General features: G+C 47.4%; 1 protein-coding gene across 9 annotated transcripts in view; it reads left to right on the forward strand.

The window, feature by feature from the left end:
• The window catches only part of GIT2 (GIT ArfGAP 2), a 37429-nt gene that overhangs the window by 12759 nt on the left and 8899 nt on the right, over positions 1-15771 (forward strand). For 4 of the 9 annotated variants that reach the window (XM_079949506.1, XM_079949508.1, XM_079949507.1 and 1 more), the window contains exons 10-15: positions 302-374; positions 2541-2638; positions 4992-5103; positions 5666-5808; positions 8932-9183; positions 15598-15680. In XM_079949506.1, the coding sequence (XP_079805632.1) occupies positions 302-374; positions 2541-2638; positions 4992-5103; positions 5666-5808; positions 8932-9183; positions 15598-15680 (761 nt within the window). Of the gene's footprint in view, positions 1-301; positions 375-2540; positions 2639-4991; positions 5104-5665; positions 5809-6426; positions 6577-8931; positions 9184-11485; positions 11576-15597; positions 15681-15771 lie in introns of all 9 variants that reach the window. The other 5 variants (XM_079949502.1, XM_079949505.1, XM_079949503.1 and 2 more) reach the window with 3 other exon arrangements.

Raw genomic sequence — 15771 nt, forward strand, 5'->3', positions numbered from 1 at the left:
GGGCTTCCCCATTCCACCCCAGAGCCCACCAAGCCCAGCTTTGAAGGGGCTGGTGGCAGAAGAGCAGAATGTGTGCTTCAGTGCTCGGGGGGGGGGGGCAGCAATGGTGGGGAAATGCTGTGGGCTTCATGAGGAGGGTTTCCTGGTGGGGCATCTGGTGGCTGCTGTGAGAAGCCTGGCTAGATAGATGGAATTTAAGCTGATCCACCGGGAAAATAAAAAGCACACCTTTGCCTCTCACTCCCAGGAGGGGGCTTTGCCATAGAGAGTCGTGCTTAACTTTCCCTCCCCTCCTCTCCAGCTGAGCAATCACTTGTTTGAAGAGCTCGCCATGGATGTCTATGACGAGGTGGACAGGCGGGAGACGGACGCAGGTGACCTTCTGTTGCGGGACTTTTGGGTGCTGGAGGGTGGCTGGGTGGGTGGGTGCCATGCCGCAGCACAGGGGCCCTGCCTGAGGCCAGAATGAGCCTCCTCAGCAAAACGCTGCATTGCAGCAAAGGGCTCCTGCCCCTGGAAGGAGCCAAGCCTTCTCTACTCTTCTTTTCCCGTACTGCAATTTCCCCTCCTGAGTAGCTCTACGTCACAGGGATGTGATGGCCTGGGGTGTCAGCCTTGGCAGCTGCTGTGGGCCTTCCCTAGTCTGGGGCCCTGCAGGTGTTTGGGGAGTTGTAGTCCAAGGGCTGGACAAGGCTGATTATAGCCCACAACCCAAGCCTTGGTTTTTGCTTTAGAGTGAAATTGTGTTTGACCCGGAAACTACAACTAATCCAGAATGCGGCAGCTAGACTGGTGACTGGGAGCGGCCGCCGAGACCATATAACACCAGTCTTGAAAGACCTACACTGGCTCTCAGTACGTTTCTGAGCACAATTCAATGTGTTGGTGCTGACCTTTATTTTTTTTAAGATATATTTATTTATTTTTCCAAAAACAAAAAGATGCATCAAAGCGTCATAAAACAACAAAAACAATACATCCAATAAGAAAGAAAGAAGACATGAAAAAATAAAAATTTAAAAACAAAAACTCCAGTTTTCAGACTCATGTTTACAAAACTTCGTTTCTTGACCTCCTCCCGCCTCCCTTTTTTGTATTCCCCTTTGACCAATTAGGTACAGCAACTCCTTACCCTTCTTCAAAACTTATTTCTGGTTATTGTAATCACTTCTATTATGTCTCCAATCTTTCCTCCTTATAATTAAACACCTTTACCATATTAATTGCTTTGATATAATATAACCTTGTTTTTTTCACCCTTTTTCTGTTACTTTTTTTTTACATATTTTTTAACACTGTACCACTGATGCCGTGTTGTTTCATATCCAACATCATTTTAACATTCATACACTTTACAGTGTTTCTGCAGATAGTTCTTAAACTTCTTCCAATCCTCTTCCACCACTTCTTCTCCCAGGTCACGGAGTCTGCCGGTCATTTCTGCCAATTCCATGTAGTCTATTACTTGCATCTGCCATTCTTCCAGAGTGGGCAAATCTTGTGTCTTCCAATACTTTGCGATGAGTATTCTTGCTGCTGTTGTCGCATACATAAAAAACGTTCTGTCTTTCTTTAATACCATTTGGCCAACTATGCCCAAGAGAAAGGCCTCTGGTTTCTTAGGGAAGGTATATTTAAATACCTTTTTCAGTTTATTATATATCATCTCCCCGAAAGCCTTAATCCTCGGGCACGTCCACCAAAGGTGAAAGAATGTACCCTCAGTTTCTTTACATTTCCAACATTTGTTGTCAGGCAGGTGATAAATTTTTGCAAGCTTGACTGGGGTCATGTACCACCTATAGTTGGTGCTGACCTTTAAAGCCCTTGGTCCAGTATACCTGAAGGAGCGTCCCACCTCCATCGTTCTACCCGGACACTGAGGTCCAGCGCCGAGGGCCTTCTGGTGGTTCCCTTGGTACGAGAAGCCAAGTTACAGGGAACCAGGCAGAGGGCATTCTGTGTAGTGGCGCCCGCCCTGTGGAATGCCCTCCCACCAGATGTCAAAGAGAAAAATAACTACCAAACTTTTAAATGACATCTGAAGGCAGCCCTGTTTAGGGAAGCTTTTAATGTTTAATAGGTTATTGTATTTTAGTGTTTTGTTGGAAGCCACCCAGAGTGGCTGGGGAATCCCAGCCAGATGGGCGGGGTATAAATAATAAATATTATTATTATTATTATTGAAATTTGTGTGTCTTATTATGGGGGGAAAGCTCATTTGCCCAGAGGGCTTCATTTGGGACAAGGACTGGGCTCTGGGACATGTGTCCAGTGCTTTGACTTCAGGTGTGGGAGGTTTATGAGGGAGGGAGCCCCCATTGTCTGCCACTGATTCCCAGCCAATGCCCAAGCATGGAGAGACTGTGGGCCTCAGGATGTTGTTGGGCTTCAACTCTCAGCAATCTGCATGGCGATGGTCCGGGATTATGGGGCTGGAGGCCAGCAATACCTGGAGAGTCACAACAAGTCACTCATCTTTTATGTAGAAACCTAAGCAAAGCTAACCCTGGCTTTCCTCTCTCTGTCCCTTGAAATAGTGTGGCTTGCCACTCAGAACCACAGCACGCTGGTCACCGAGACAACGGTGGTCCCTTTTCTCCCCGTCAATCCCGAGTACTCCTCAACAAGGAACCAGGTATGTTACTCATGCCATTTCTCTGTCATCTGAGGAGGAAACTTATTCCCAAGCCCTAAACACAGGCAGAGGATTTTCCATCTATCAGATTTCTACCTTTGTGGACAAATTCAGAAGTGGATTGCTGGAATTCACCGTATGTGGAGGCTTTCTGGGATCTGGTTTGGAATCTCCTGCTGGTGCAGAATGCGATTGGCAAACTGCTGAGCAGGGAGCTTCCAGTCAAGAACATGGAGCACCAGGGTTAAAGCAGCTTCACTGGCAGCCCATCTGCTTCCGAGCCAGGTTCAAGGTTCTTGCACTGATTTGCAAAGCCCCATACAACTTTGGCCCAGGAAACCTCAGGGATGGCCTGAACCCTTGTATCCCAGCTTAGTCACTGAAATCCTCTGCGGCAGCAGATGTTGATTGTTCCCTGAGTTGGTGAAGCTCATTTGACAACAGTGAGAAAATGAGCCTGAGGAACCCTCTGCCACTAGAGATTCACCAGGTGCCTTCTGTGCCAACTTTTAAATGCCTGCTGAAAATTGTTCTGTTCTGACAGGACTATGCAGGCAGTTAACTATACATCCTTCCACAATGGTTAACTGTTGTCTGGTTTGGGGTTTTTTGTAAATAAGTTTTATTCATTTTCCAATTAAAAAACATTCGTATTAGTAACAAATCAAACCAAATCTTTCCACATTCAAAAACAAAAAGCAATATAGCCAATTATATAATCTAAATTAATTAATTTCAATGGGACTTCCCGTGTTCTGGATTTCAAAAGCCAAATATCCATCCTTTATCTTTCAGCTATCTTCTCTATTACTTCACAGTTTTCCAATCCTGATATTAACAATCTCCTCTCTCTCTCAGTCAGTTGCTGGTATAACTCACTGTCTTGTTTTATTTGACCATTCATTATTTCTGTAATCACGCAGGGGGCTTTTCCCACATTGTTCTTAGTTTTAATATTTTGAAGCACAGTCCACTTTGATGGGCCCTTCTCTTTCTGCAGATTGTTGTTCTAATAGGCTCTGGGCTTCCATCCAAGGTTGAAATTAATTAGCGACTTCTCACTGTCTTTGATCTTTGATGTTTCAAATGTACTGTAGAGATGTACTTGGCAATCAGTAAGTCACACAAAGATTGTTTCGGTTTCCTCATAAAAGCACACGCCAGCTCTCTGGGGCCCTTGGACAGCTGGCAGGCATCCAGAGTTCACCGCCACTCTTTTCTCAAACTGTAATGTTCCATGCAAGCAAATGTGTCCTCTGTAAAGTACACCCCTTTTGCAATTCCAATAAAAAAAATCTCCAATCTCCCGCCATTGAAGGAGGTTTTTTCTGATCATATCCTTTTTCTTACTGCATCAGAGCTTTTACCATTGCCATCTTCCTCCTTAGCCCAATCTGTTCTGATCATATCTGATTTTGATCAGGGCTCTCTGCCAAGGACTGTGATGAGTCAATAAGTCCAATTATTTTACTACTCCTGTGTTTCCTTTGGGTAATTAATTATTTCTTGGTGGGGTTCGCCAAATCATGAAATAGTAAATATAACAAATACAAAAGTACGGCAGCCGCTCACCTCATTCATCAAAATGACAAGAAAGGAGTCTTTTTGAAGTCCGAAACTTGACCTCCAACGACTGTGTAGTTTAGCAGATTTTTCTTTTAACTCTTTCCATCTAGAACATGCCTGTTTTTTTGCCAAATCTTTTAATTGTTAGGAAACGGGGACTCCCAGCTGACGAGACTGACTTTGGAGAGTTGCCAAATTCGTGCCTCGGACATCACCCAGGGTCCCTGCCTCCGCATCTTGTTGCGGAGCGCAGATAACGGACTGCAGGTGGCACAGCTCCCCCCTTACCTGGGGGGGTGGTGGCCAGGGTTAATTACCCTCATTTAACCCTGAATTACTGACACGACTGGCTGTCCGATCTCTTGGGAGGCCACCATATCTATTTTTAACCTTTTAAAGGTTTTTCTTATATGATTTTATTGCTGTAAGCCATGTATGTGTTGTGTGTGTGTGTGTGTGTGCACCTATATGTGTATGTGTGCCCATGCCCGCACATATCTGTGATACAGCTGTATACAAATATCTGTATGAATAAATAAACAAACTGTGCATCTTGGTTCTGAATACTGAACCTGTTGCTGATATTATCTTGGGAACAAGGAGATGCCGAGAGCTCTGAGCTTTCCTTCTGCTGGAAATGGATTTTTCCAGAAAGCCTGGGAAGGCATGAATCTGTATAGGAGGCGAAGGATCTGCTTTCTGTTCCTGCTTCTCTGGCTGCTTTCTTCTACTGCCTTGCAAGCTCCTCCAGCTCCTCTGAGGCCTTGTCTTGCCTCTTGTCTTTCAGGGAAGGCAAAAGCTGGCTCGCTTTAACGCCCATGAATTTGCAACACTTGTCATAGACATTCTTGGGGATGCCAAGCGAAGGCAGCAAGGGAACCCTGTCCCAAGTTCCAGAGGTGAGTCCCTGTTTGGACGACTGGCTGACTTGAGTTTTCAGGAAAGATAAAGGGACGTCCTTCTTCATGCAGCACTAGGGGACTCGCTTCCACAGGAGGCAGTGATGGCCTCCAGCTTGGATGGCTTTTAAAAAGGGTTGGACAAACTCCTGGAGGAGATAAGGGCTATTGAGGGCTACTAACCCTAATGCCTCTGCTCTGCCGCCACAGTCAGAGGCAGCAGTGCTTCTGAATACCAGTTGATGAAGCCACAGGAGGGAGGAGGGCTCTTGTGCTCAGATACCACTTGTGGGTTTTCCGTAGGCATCTGTTTGACCAAACAGGATGCTGGACTAGATGGGCCATTGGCCTGATTCAGCAGGTTCTGCTTGTGTGCTTAGGACCGTAGTGCAGGCAAAAGTACAAAGGGATCCTGGTGAAGGCTTCAGCTGACTCCATCCTGCTGCCTGTTTCCCTTTTGTTCTGGTTCATGGAGCTGCATTCTCTAGACTGGTCATTTTGAGGAATGCCACATTCTGCACACATTCCCTAAACATCAGGCATTTGGTTGCTGCTTTTGCAGAAAATGTAGAGCTGATCCTGAAGTCTGTCAACAGCCAGCACAGTACAGAGTGTCAGGATAATGACCAGCCTGACTACGACAGCGTTGCCTCTGACGAAGAAGTGGATCTGGAAACAAGCTCAGTCAAGGCACCCCGGCAGAAGGTGAGCCTGTGCAGAGATATCTAGAGGGTGGCAGCATGTTGGAAGGGGCTGTGCAAAAAGGCTGCTCCTCACGAAGCGCTCGCCTCAGGCCCATCACTGCTGCTAAAAGGTGAACAGTCCTATGCAGAGTGAGCCTTGTCCCTGCTTATTTGAGCAGCTGGGCCTCCATCCGCAGCACTCTTGGTTCATTTGAAAAGAGATTTGTAAGGCTGCTTGGTTCCCCTTCCAGGTGTGGAAGGAGACTTACGGCCTCGCCTGACTTTAAAGGAGAGAGAGAGAGATGGTACTTCAAAATCCTTGAGGTGTTTGGGGACACCTGCCTTTGGACCAGCATAAACCCTTTGATGCTAATTTTGAGAGCCTATCTCACTTTTGACTTCTGAGTTGAAAACTTCTAGTTATATTGATTCATTTGTGAATTGCCTTTGGAGTTGTTTGTTTTATGTTTGTTTCTGATGTGCAGTATATAAGTGGCACTGAATTCTGCATCATGCCATAGTATTCTCAGAGGCTTCATTGTTTATTATTTAACATGTCCCTTTTGACTTTGGTCCTCAAAGTGAGAGGAAACAGCTGTGTCTAAATGAGTAACACATCATTGTGTGTTGCGTTTTGCAGAGCCTGGATTCAGACTTGTCGGATGGACCCATCACTACCCAGGAATATCTGCAGGTTAAAAACGCCCTGGTGGCTTCGGAGATGAAAATCCAGCAGTTAATGAAGGTGAACGTCAACTTGAGCGATGAGCTGAGGATCATGCAGAAGAAGGTAGCATGAGAGTGAACGAGAGAGGGTTTAGTTTAGTGCGCCTTGAGTAAAAACCCCACATGCATGAAAAGGGCAGAATGTTGAAAGCTCAAAAAAGGACTGCAGAGCCTTCTGCAACCTGAGACCCTCCCACTGGCTGTTGGGTTCCAACTCCCATCATCCCTTACCACTCTGGTCAGTGGCCAGGGATCATGGGAGTTGGAGTCCTGCAGGGTAGCAGATTGGTGAAGCATGGTCTAGCATCAACTTCCTGATTGATGGTGCTCAACCGTACTCAGCCGGGGCTCAAAGGGAGGGGAGCTACTTGGCTCCCCACCCCCATGAGCCGCAGGGTGTCCAGTCCTGCACGAAGTTGTCCCTCACTGTTCACTGTGAAAGAAAAGGAAATGGAACCCTTCTGTTCCTGTTAATTCCTCTTGGGATTGCTCAGGCTTGGACCCCCATAGATCAAATATTCATCACTTGCATCCCTAGACCACAGCCCTGGTCACCTTAATTCATAGTTTTCCCCTCCCCCCACCCGCTGATCTCAGTCACCCCATTAAGGAAAGGCATGACTGCAAATGGTTTACGGTGGGTCTGTACAGCTATTTATGGATTCTCCCATGTGGTGAGATTTTAAATCCATGAATTTCTTGAGTGGTCAAGGGCAATGCTTTGTCTACGCTGTGTCAGTAAAGTGAAAGAGTTTGCCTTTATTTTATATTTTTCTGTGCTGTCTTCACCATAGCATGAAAAAGGAGAATGATAAACAAAATTATCCTGTTCTTTCTTTGAGAAGCTCAGGATGGGATACACTGTGTGGGCCTCTTGTCTTCACTGCAGCCCTGTGGGGTAGGCTAAGCCGAGGGGGACCGAGGAGCCCAAAGCCCTCCCAGTGAGCTTCATGACAAATCAGGGATTTAAGCCCCAGTCTCCCTCATCATAGTCCAGTGCTCAAACCACAGCACTACCTGTTCTCAGCTCACAGTTTCCACCATGGCCGTGATCTACTGTGTGAGAGCAAACCCAGTGATCATAGCAAAATGTTTTGCAAAATATGAGCAATGGGGATCATAGAATCCTAGAATTGTAGAGTTGGAAGGGGCCGCAGGAGTCATCTTGTCCAACCTCTGACAATGCAGGAATCTTTTGCTCAACTTTGGGCTTGAACCCACGAACCTGAGATGAAGAGTCTCGTGCTCCACCAACTGAGCCCTTTCAGTTCTCAGTTCAATGTCACTAGACTTGTGAGCCTTGCTAAAATTATAATGGGCTTCTGGGAATGTGTGTAGGATTTTGAGTGCAAACTGTAGCTCCCCCCACCTACTTCTTCATCTCCCCCAAAGATTTTCAGCAAGGAGCAGCAGCTGACCACAAAGCCCCTCTTGGACGTGTTTTGTGTTTTAGATGGGTGGCCAGGGCTACTGCAGGCAGTGGGGAGGTGGTTTGAGAAATGTGTTGCAGCTTAGAGTAAGAAGGAAGAGGAGGGGCTGAGGAAGGGTATCCACAGGCCTTCAGGGGTGGGAGAGAGAACTAACTTCCAAAGGCAACGAAAGGGTTTTTTCTTTCTCTTTTCAAGATCTCTCTGACCCAACACTGCAATTGCATGGCTTAGCGTCTCAGTGCTATGTAAAGTTCCTCCCCCTCCCCTTTATGATGGATGTAGCAATTCATGAGCCGCCAGTGGGTGTGGGCAACTTCCTCCTTTTTTATCTATTTGCGGGGGGGGGGGGGACAGGAGCGCCAGCTGCTTTAAACTGCGCAGAAAACTGCAGAAGGCCCACCAGAGGTTTTATGGCTCTTCCTCCTGATTAATTGTGCCCTTAACTGACTTGAGGACATTGTTGGAAATCTCTTGTGATGGGGCTCCTGTTCTGATCCCCCTTGTTGTGTTTCCATTCCAGTGGCCTTGCCCCTCTCTCTTGTGCAAATAGGTTTGAGTCTCGTTTCGTCTTCCACTTCCTGCGGTGACATTGCCATTTCCCCAGTTCCCTCTTTTCTCTGATTTGACGGTTGGGCGCTTGGCCTGAGTCAGCCGCTTTTAAAGAATGTTGCTAAAGCCGATGTCCGCGTTGCTCAGAAACTTGGCCTAGCTTGGGTTCACGTTGCTAGATGTTGGAGCTCCTCTTGACACACACAACCGCACCTGAAATTTTGGGGCTCCCAAAGCTTTGAGAATGTAACTGATTTGGCAGACATTTCCTATAAAAGGAAAAGACTGCCTTTAAAAACAGAAATACAAGCTAAACCTGGCTAGCTGGTGACAGTTTTCAAGCATGAGGACGCACTGACTGTGCTGCCCCCCTCCCCCAATTTTTGCTTTGCTGTGCTGTGGGGACATCCAAGCCCCCACTCTGAAATGTTTTATTCCAGCTTCAGACGCTACAGAGTGAGAACACGAGTCTCCGGCGGCAGGCCACAACAAACGCCTCCCTGACTCCCGCTGGTTCTGAGTACCCAGACGCCGGCAGCCACTCTTCCTTGATCTGGCGGCCCTCTGTGCGCAGCAGCCGGCCCATGTCCATGTACGAGACAGGATCAGCCCAGAAGCCCTACTTGCCATTGGCCGAGGTCTCCTACCCAGAGGAGCACATCACGTCACGGCTGCAGCCGTTCCCTCCCCACGTAAGTAAGACCACCAACCTGCTGCCTCTTTGGGGGGCCTGCTTGGGATTGCCTCACTCAGCCTGCCCCCAATCTGGGGCTCCCCAGATGTTAGGCAAGGCTGGCCATGTCCCTGGGAGAAGTGCCTCTCTCTATGGACAGAGCATCTCTGCCTAGCTGTCTGGGGCTGTAGCATTTCTGCTGTGCAGACTGGAGCTTTGGCCTTCCGCTTGCCCTCTTCATTTCACCTTTCGCCAACCTGGTGCCCATCATATGAGGACGGGCTGCTGTTGCTCAGTAGGGAGAGAAAGCTGCTCTGTGCATGCTCAAGGAACCTTAAGCATACACTACGACTGCTTGTCAGTTTCTCTGATGAAGAGGGGCGATCAAATATGAAAGAGGGGTGGTGGTCAGTTAGCACCTTGAAAGATGTGGGACCCCAGGAGGGGGGGCAGGGGATCCGCAGGGGGCTTCTTCCCATGGGCTCCTCCATTACTTCAAAGCCAGAGTTTGCTCACGCCAACGTCCAAGCACCCTGAGCTCCTTGCAGTGGTGTGTCTTTGTCTTTCCTCACTCAGTTCTTTTGCACCTTTGACTTGCTGATGCTGATGCTTGCCTCTTTGTGTCTTGCTGGATTTCAGAGATGTTGCTCTTGCACCCATTACCCACTCTTGGGACATTCTATTGTGGGTTTATTGATCTAAATCAAATCCCTTATGAATACACAGTGGAAGTGAGGAACAGGTTTAAGGATTTAGATTGGCTGGACAGAGTGCCAGAAGAACTGTGGATGGAGGCTCGCAACATTAAACAGGAGGCAGCTGGATGATATTCCAGCTGAACTATTTAAAATTTTAAAAGATGGTGCTGTTAAGGTGCTACACTCAATATGCCAGCAAATTTGGAAAACTCAGCAGTGGCCAGAGGATTGGAGAAGATCAGTCTACATCCCAATCCCAAAGAAGGGCAGTGTCAAAGAATGCTCCAACTAAAGCACAATTGCACTCATTTCACACGCTAGCAAGGTTATGCTTAAAATTCTACAAGGAAGGCTCAAGCAGTATGTGGACTGAGAACTCCCAGAAGTGCAAGCTGGATTTAGAAGAGGCGGAGGAACCAGAGACCAAATTGCAAACATGCACTGGATTATGGAGAAAGCTAGAGAGTTCCAGAAAGACATCTACTTCTGCTTCATTGACTATGCAAAAGGCTTTGACTGTGTTGGCCACAGCAAACTATGGCAAGTTCTTAAAGAAATGGGAGTGCCTGATCACCTCATCTGTCTCTTGAGAAATCTCTATGTGGGACAAGAAGCTACAGTTAGAACTGGATATGGAACAACTGATTGGTTCAAAATTGGGAAAGGAGTACGACAAGGCTGTATATTGTCTCCCTGCTTATTTAACTTATATGCAGAATTCATCATGCGAAAGGCTGGGCTAGATGAATCCCTAGCCGGAATTAAGATTACCGGAAGAAATATCAACAACCTCAGATATGCAGATGACACAACCTTGATGGCAGAAAGGAGGAATTAAAGAACCTTTTATTGAGGGTGAAAGAGGAGAGCACAAAATATGGTTTGAAGCTCAACATCAAAAAAACAAAGATCATAGCCACTGGTCCCCTCACCTCCTGGCAAATAGAAGGGAAAGAAATGGAGATTTTACTTTCTTGGGCTCCATGATCACTGCAGATGGTGACAGCAGTCATGAAATTAAAAGACGCCTGCTTCTTGGGAGAAAGGCGATGACAAACCTAGACAGCATCTTAAAAAGCATAAAGCCATGGTTTTCTCAGTAGTGATGTATGGAAGTGAGAGCTGGACCATAAAGAAGGCTGATCGCCGAAGAATGGATGCTTTTGAATTCTGGTGCTGGAGGAGACTCTTGAGAGTCTCATGGACTGCAAGAAGATCAAACCTATCCATTCTGAAGGAAATCAGCCCTGAGTGCTCACTGGAAGGACAGATCCTGAAGCTGAGGCTCCAGTACTTTGGCCACCTCATGAGAAGAGAAGACTCCCTGGAAAAGACCCTGATGTTGGGAAAGATGGAGGGCACAAGGAGAAGGGGATGACAGAGGACGAGATGGTTGGACAGTGTTCTTGAAGCTACCAGCATGAGTCTGACCAAACTGCGGGAGGCAGTGGAAGACAGGAGTGCCTGGCATGCTCTGGTCCATGGGGTCACGAAGAGTCGGAAATGACTAAACGACTAAACAACAACATTGTGGGTTTCTTTCTTTTTTATAAGAACCTGCTTTTATACTGTGCACATGTGCCTGCGCGCGCATGTGTGTATCTTTCTCTCCCTTATTTTTAGACAGGGAGGAATGGGCTGGTGACCAGCTATTCTTTCTCCATGCCTTTTTTCTCCATTCTCTCCTGGTTGGGATACAGAAACACACAAAGGGTTGTGTACAGTACATCTTCCCTGGAAAAGCCCCCACTTCTGCTAGCAGAGCTGTTCCTTCTCCTTCTTCTGCAGGAGGGTCACTTCTTATCCACCCCTCAGACTTTACCATGCCTGAGCTTCTGGCACTGTGGATCCACCATACCTGTGCCTCCCCCCGCCTCCCCTTATTTCTATCTCAGCTGCTTGAACTGCGAAGCTGCCTGGCAGATCAAGCTGGAGTGCTGGCTGAGACTGAGAGGTGGCCACAGCCGCCTGAGAAGGTTTAACTGTTCTGCGTTGGGGGAGGTGCTGCTGTGCCAGCTGGACCAGAAATTGGGGGAGGCTGTAATGCTTGCAAGGCAGTGCCCAGAATCTCTTGCTCAATCTGCTGGTGGTTTTGCTGGCCACCTGGGCAAAGAAGCCCTGGAGGGCATGGCAAGCCGAGAGGGAGAAGGGCAGCTGGGCAGGGGCCTGTGGTGACAGCTGGGAGGTGGGCGCAGCTGAGAAGGCCAAAGTCACAGCAAGGAACAAAGCTCTTGGGGTGTGTTGGGGGCTGTTCCAACTTAAGGAGCAACGTAGTAAAGCCAGGGGGAGGGGAGTCCAGAAGAGGAGCCAAGCAGGATGGGGGGGGGGCAGACCACAGATGGATTTGCACAGGATGCAGTCGACAAGAATCACAAGATCATCAAGTTGGAAGGGACCCTGAGGGTCACCTAGTCCAACCCCCTGCAATGTAGAAATCACAACTAAAGCATCCAAGACAGATGGCCATCCACCTCTGTTTAGGGTGTGAGGAGAGATACGGCAAGTTTTAAGAGTGGGGACTCCTGGCTTCCAGCAGACGTGCCCTTTCAGTGATATCAGAGCAGCTCAGCCAACGGCAGCCAGAGAATCGCCTGTCATTAAAGTGGCACCGCAGGGTCAGAGTTTAGCTTGTGCCACCAAGAGGGATGAAGCAAGAAGGAAAAGGAGAAGGGGGGAGGCAGTTGGAGGGCGGAGAAGGCAATGGGGGAGATCCGTCCTCTTCCTAGGGGTTCTTTCTCCTGGTGATGCAGAACCATGGAAAAGCAAGATGACAAAAGTGTGCTTTTGATACCATCTGTGCAAGGAGATGCCTGTTCCTTATATTTCTGTCCTTTAGCCTTCCAGAATTTAATTTTTGGATCTGATACTCTATTTATTCTGGTCTCCCTGGATTTTGCTCTGCTCTTAAATTGCCCTCAAAGTGTTCTGTAGGTATTGGAGAAACGGGTGTTGGGTCTTCCCATCCACCCACATGTAAACCCCTCCCTTAATGAGCTGATACCCAGATCACTTTTACTCCATGGTGTGCTGTCCACTTCATAGGTAATTAGTTCAGAAATCCTTCAGGCAGAGGGCAAAACAGGGAAGAGGGTAATTGCAGCTTTGTAGGGGTGGAGCTCCCCAAACAAGTAATTTCCCAGCACTTTAAAGCATCAGCAGTGGCCAAAATCCAGCAGGGTTTTGCAGTTACCATGATTCTATTAAACAGAGCACAACAACAAACATAAGACAAGCGCTGCAGGATCAGGCCAAAGACCATCACGTCCAATCTCCTGTTCTCTTTTTTTTTTTTTAATAATATTTATTAAAGTTTCAAAAATTACAGAAAGAAAAAGTAAAAATACCACATTAAACAAAAACAAAACAACACATCGCAATATAAGAAAAGAAAAAAACAGAAAAATAAAACCCATTAAACAAAAATAAAAACACAAAGAAAAATACATCAGATCTCCTCACTACTAATCTTTCATTAGCTTATTTCCTTGACCTCCTCACACCTCCCTTTTTTGTATTCTAGGTCAATTATCCATTTCAGCAAATCCTTCCCCTCTTTTAAAATTTTTGTCCTGTAAATTGTCTTAATATAATGTAATTTTACTTTTCTTCCTTTCACCAATTAACAGTCAGTTATTCCCAACTCCTTTATATCATTCTTGCTAAAATCATATAATATTATTCCAACATTCTTCTAACAGATATTAATTTTACAATGTTTCTGTAAATAGTCTTTAAATTTCCTCCAATCTTCCTCCACTGACTCTTCTCCCTGGTCTCGGATTCTGCCAGTCATTTCCGCCAGTTCCATATAGTCCATCAACTTCATCTGCCATTCTTCCCGGGTGGGTAGATCTTGTGTCTTCCAATACTTTGCAATAAGTATTCTTGCTGCTGTTGTAGCATACATAAAGAAAGTTCTGTCCTTCTTATAACAGTTTCCAAACCTTCCTCTAGGGGGAAACCGTTACAATCCGTACTTATATTGATCCAAAATAACTCCTTTTAAAACATAACTTAAGCAGGAAATTTAGTTTCAATTTTTAGTTACTTTCTTTCTCCCTTTAGAGTCAGAGGGGGACAGTTAAAAAGGTAAAGGTAAAGGTACCCCTGCCCGTACGGGCCAGTCTTGACAGACTCTGGGGTTGTGCGCCCATCTCACTTAAGAGGCCAGGGGCCAGCGCTGTCCGAAGACACTTCCGGGTCACGTGGCCAGCGCGACATCGCTGCTCTGGCGAGCCAGAGCCGCACACGGAAACGCCGTTTACCTTCCCGCTGGTAAGCGGTCCCTATTTATCTACTTGCACCTGGAGGTGCTTTCGAACTGCTAGGTTGGCAGGCGCTGGGACCGAGCAGCGGGAGCGCACCCCGCCGCAGGGATTCGAACCGCCGACTTTTCGATCGGCAAGTCCTAGGCGCTGAGGCTTTAACCCATCTCTCTTTGACAGCTAACAGTCAGAGCGCGCTTCAGACACAGCAGCCTTATTGTTCTATTTGCAGTCCGTTCCCAGGTTCTGAGCAATGGAATTTTAGCTTCCTTCCCTCTCTCTCGCAGGTATAAATAGTCCAAAACTCCCCCCCCCTCTTCTCCTGCTTCCAGGGGGGGGGGATTTACTATTTTTGGAGGTTGAAGTTTATCCTTTCCAATCGGCTTTCCAAGACTCTAGCTTGCAGCCTCTTTGCTTTGTTCTATTTACAAAAGCGGAAGGCGGACTTCCTGTTTATGCCTCCCCGCTACAATTCCGAATTAAGTCTTCTTTTAAAAGTTTCCAATTTGTTCTACTCACGGGTAGTGCCTTTTAGAATCCAATTGTTCACAGGAAAAAGTCAGCGCTCTCCGGCAACGGCTATGCGGCTTCACTCCGTGGAAAAAGCAGTCAATTCACAGCACCGTGCTGCTCACCCCACTTCGCTCCGGAGACCCGAAAAAGGGTTTCCCTGCGAGTAGGGGAGGCGCAAAGGGTGCCCGCCGAATCCCACGTTCACAGGCTTCACCTGCCTGTGCTTTCTGAAGGGTCTCCGCCTTCGCCGTGACGGCAAGACCCGATTTTCACGGAGTAAATTCCTCCTAGTCAGAGGAATTCCGCCATTACCGATGGCGCTAACCCGGAAGTCCCAATCTCCTGTTCTCACAGCAGCCAACTAGACACCTCAATTGGAAACCCGCAAGCTGGACCCAAACGCAAGAGCGACACTCTCCCCACTTGCGATTCCTGGCAACAGTTATTTGTAGGAGCAGCTGCTTCTGACGGAGGTGGAACATAGCCTGGGGGGCTAGTTGCCATCCATAGCCCTCTCCTCCAGGAATTTGTCCAATCCTCTTTTAGAGCCAGCTAGGTTGGCACCTCCCTGCCTCTTGTGGGAGAGAGTTCCATAGTTTTAACTGTGCAGGGTGCAAAGAATGACTTTCTTTTGTCTGTCCATTGACTGACCCCAGTGCATTCAAGTCGGAGGGTGAATGTATCACTTTGTCCATGCTGTACACGGAAGCCCAGAGGGCTGGCATAGCCTTATGCTGAGAAACGCTGGTGTTTTTGGAATGAGGACAGTGGTTATCCTCTCCAGTTAAAAGGTTTGGACAGCAGTAGCAGTGGGGGCAACGGACCCTCTGCTTGAGAGCAGTGAGAGTAAGTAGCCCTGGGTTAGGCAGAGCAAAGGTCTGGCTATAAGAGCATCTTGTCTGGCTGTATCTATGAATCTGGTGTCACTCCTCTTGCTTCCTGCCCTTTCTCTTCCAGGCATCCAAACTGGAAAAGCAGAGCAGCCTGCCTGAAGGGGATTATGACAATGCCGTTCCTGCGCTGGAGCCCGACGAGACAGGGTAGGCATCAGGAGAGCATGGGCTGTGTATGAGTATTACTGTTGATCAGTATTTATTACCCACACTTCACCGTAAGGGCCCAGAGCAGGTT

This window comes from Podarcis cretensis, assembly GCF_951804945.1.
Source record: "Podarcis cretensis genome assembly, chromosome: 13".
Lineage (NCBI taxonomy): Eukaryota > Metazoa > Chordata > Lepidosauria > Squamata > Lacertidae > Podarcis > Podarcis cretensis.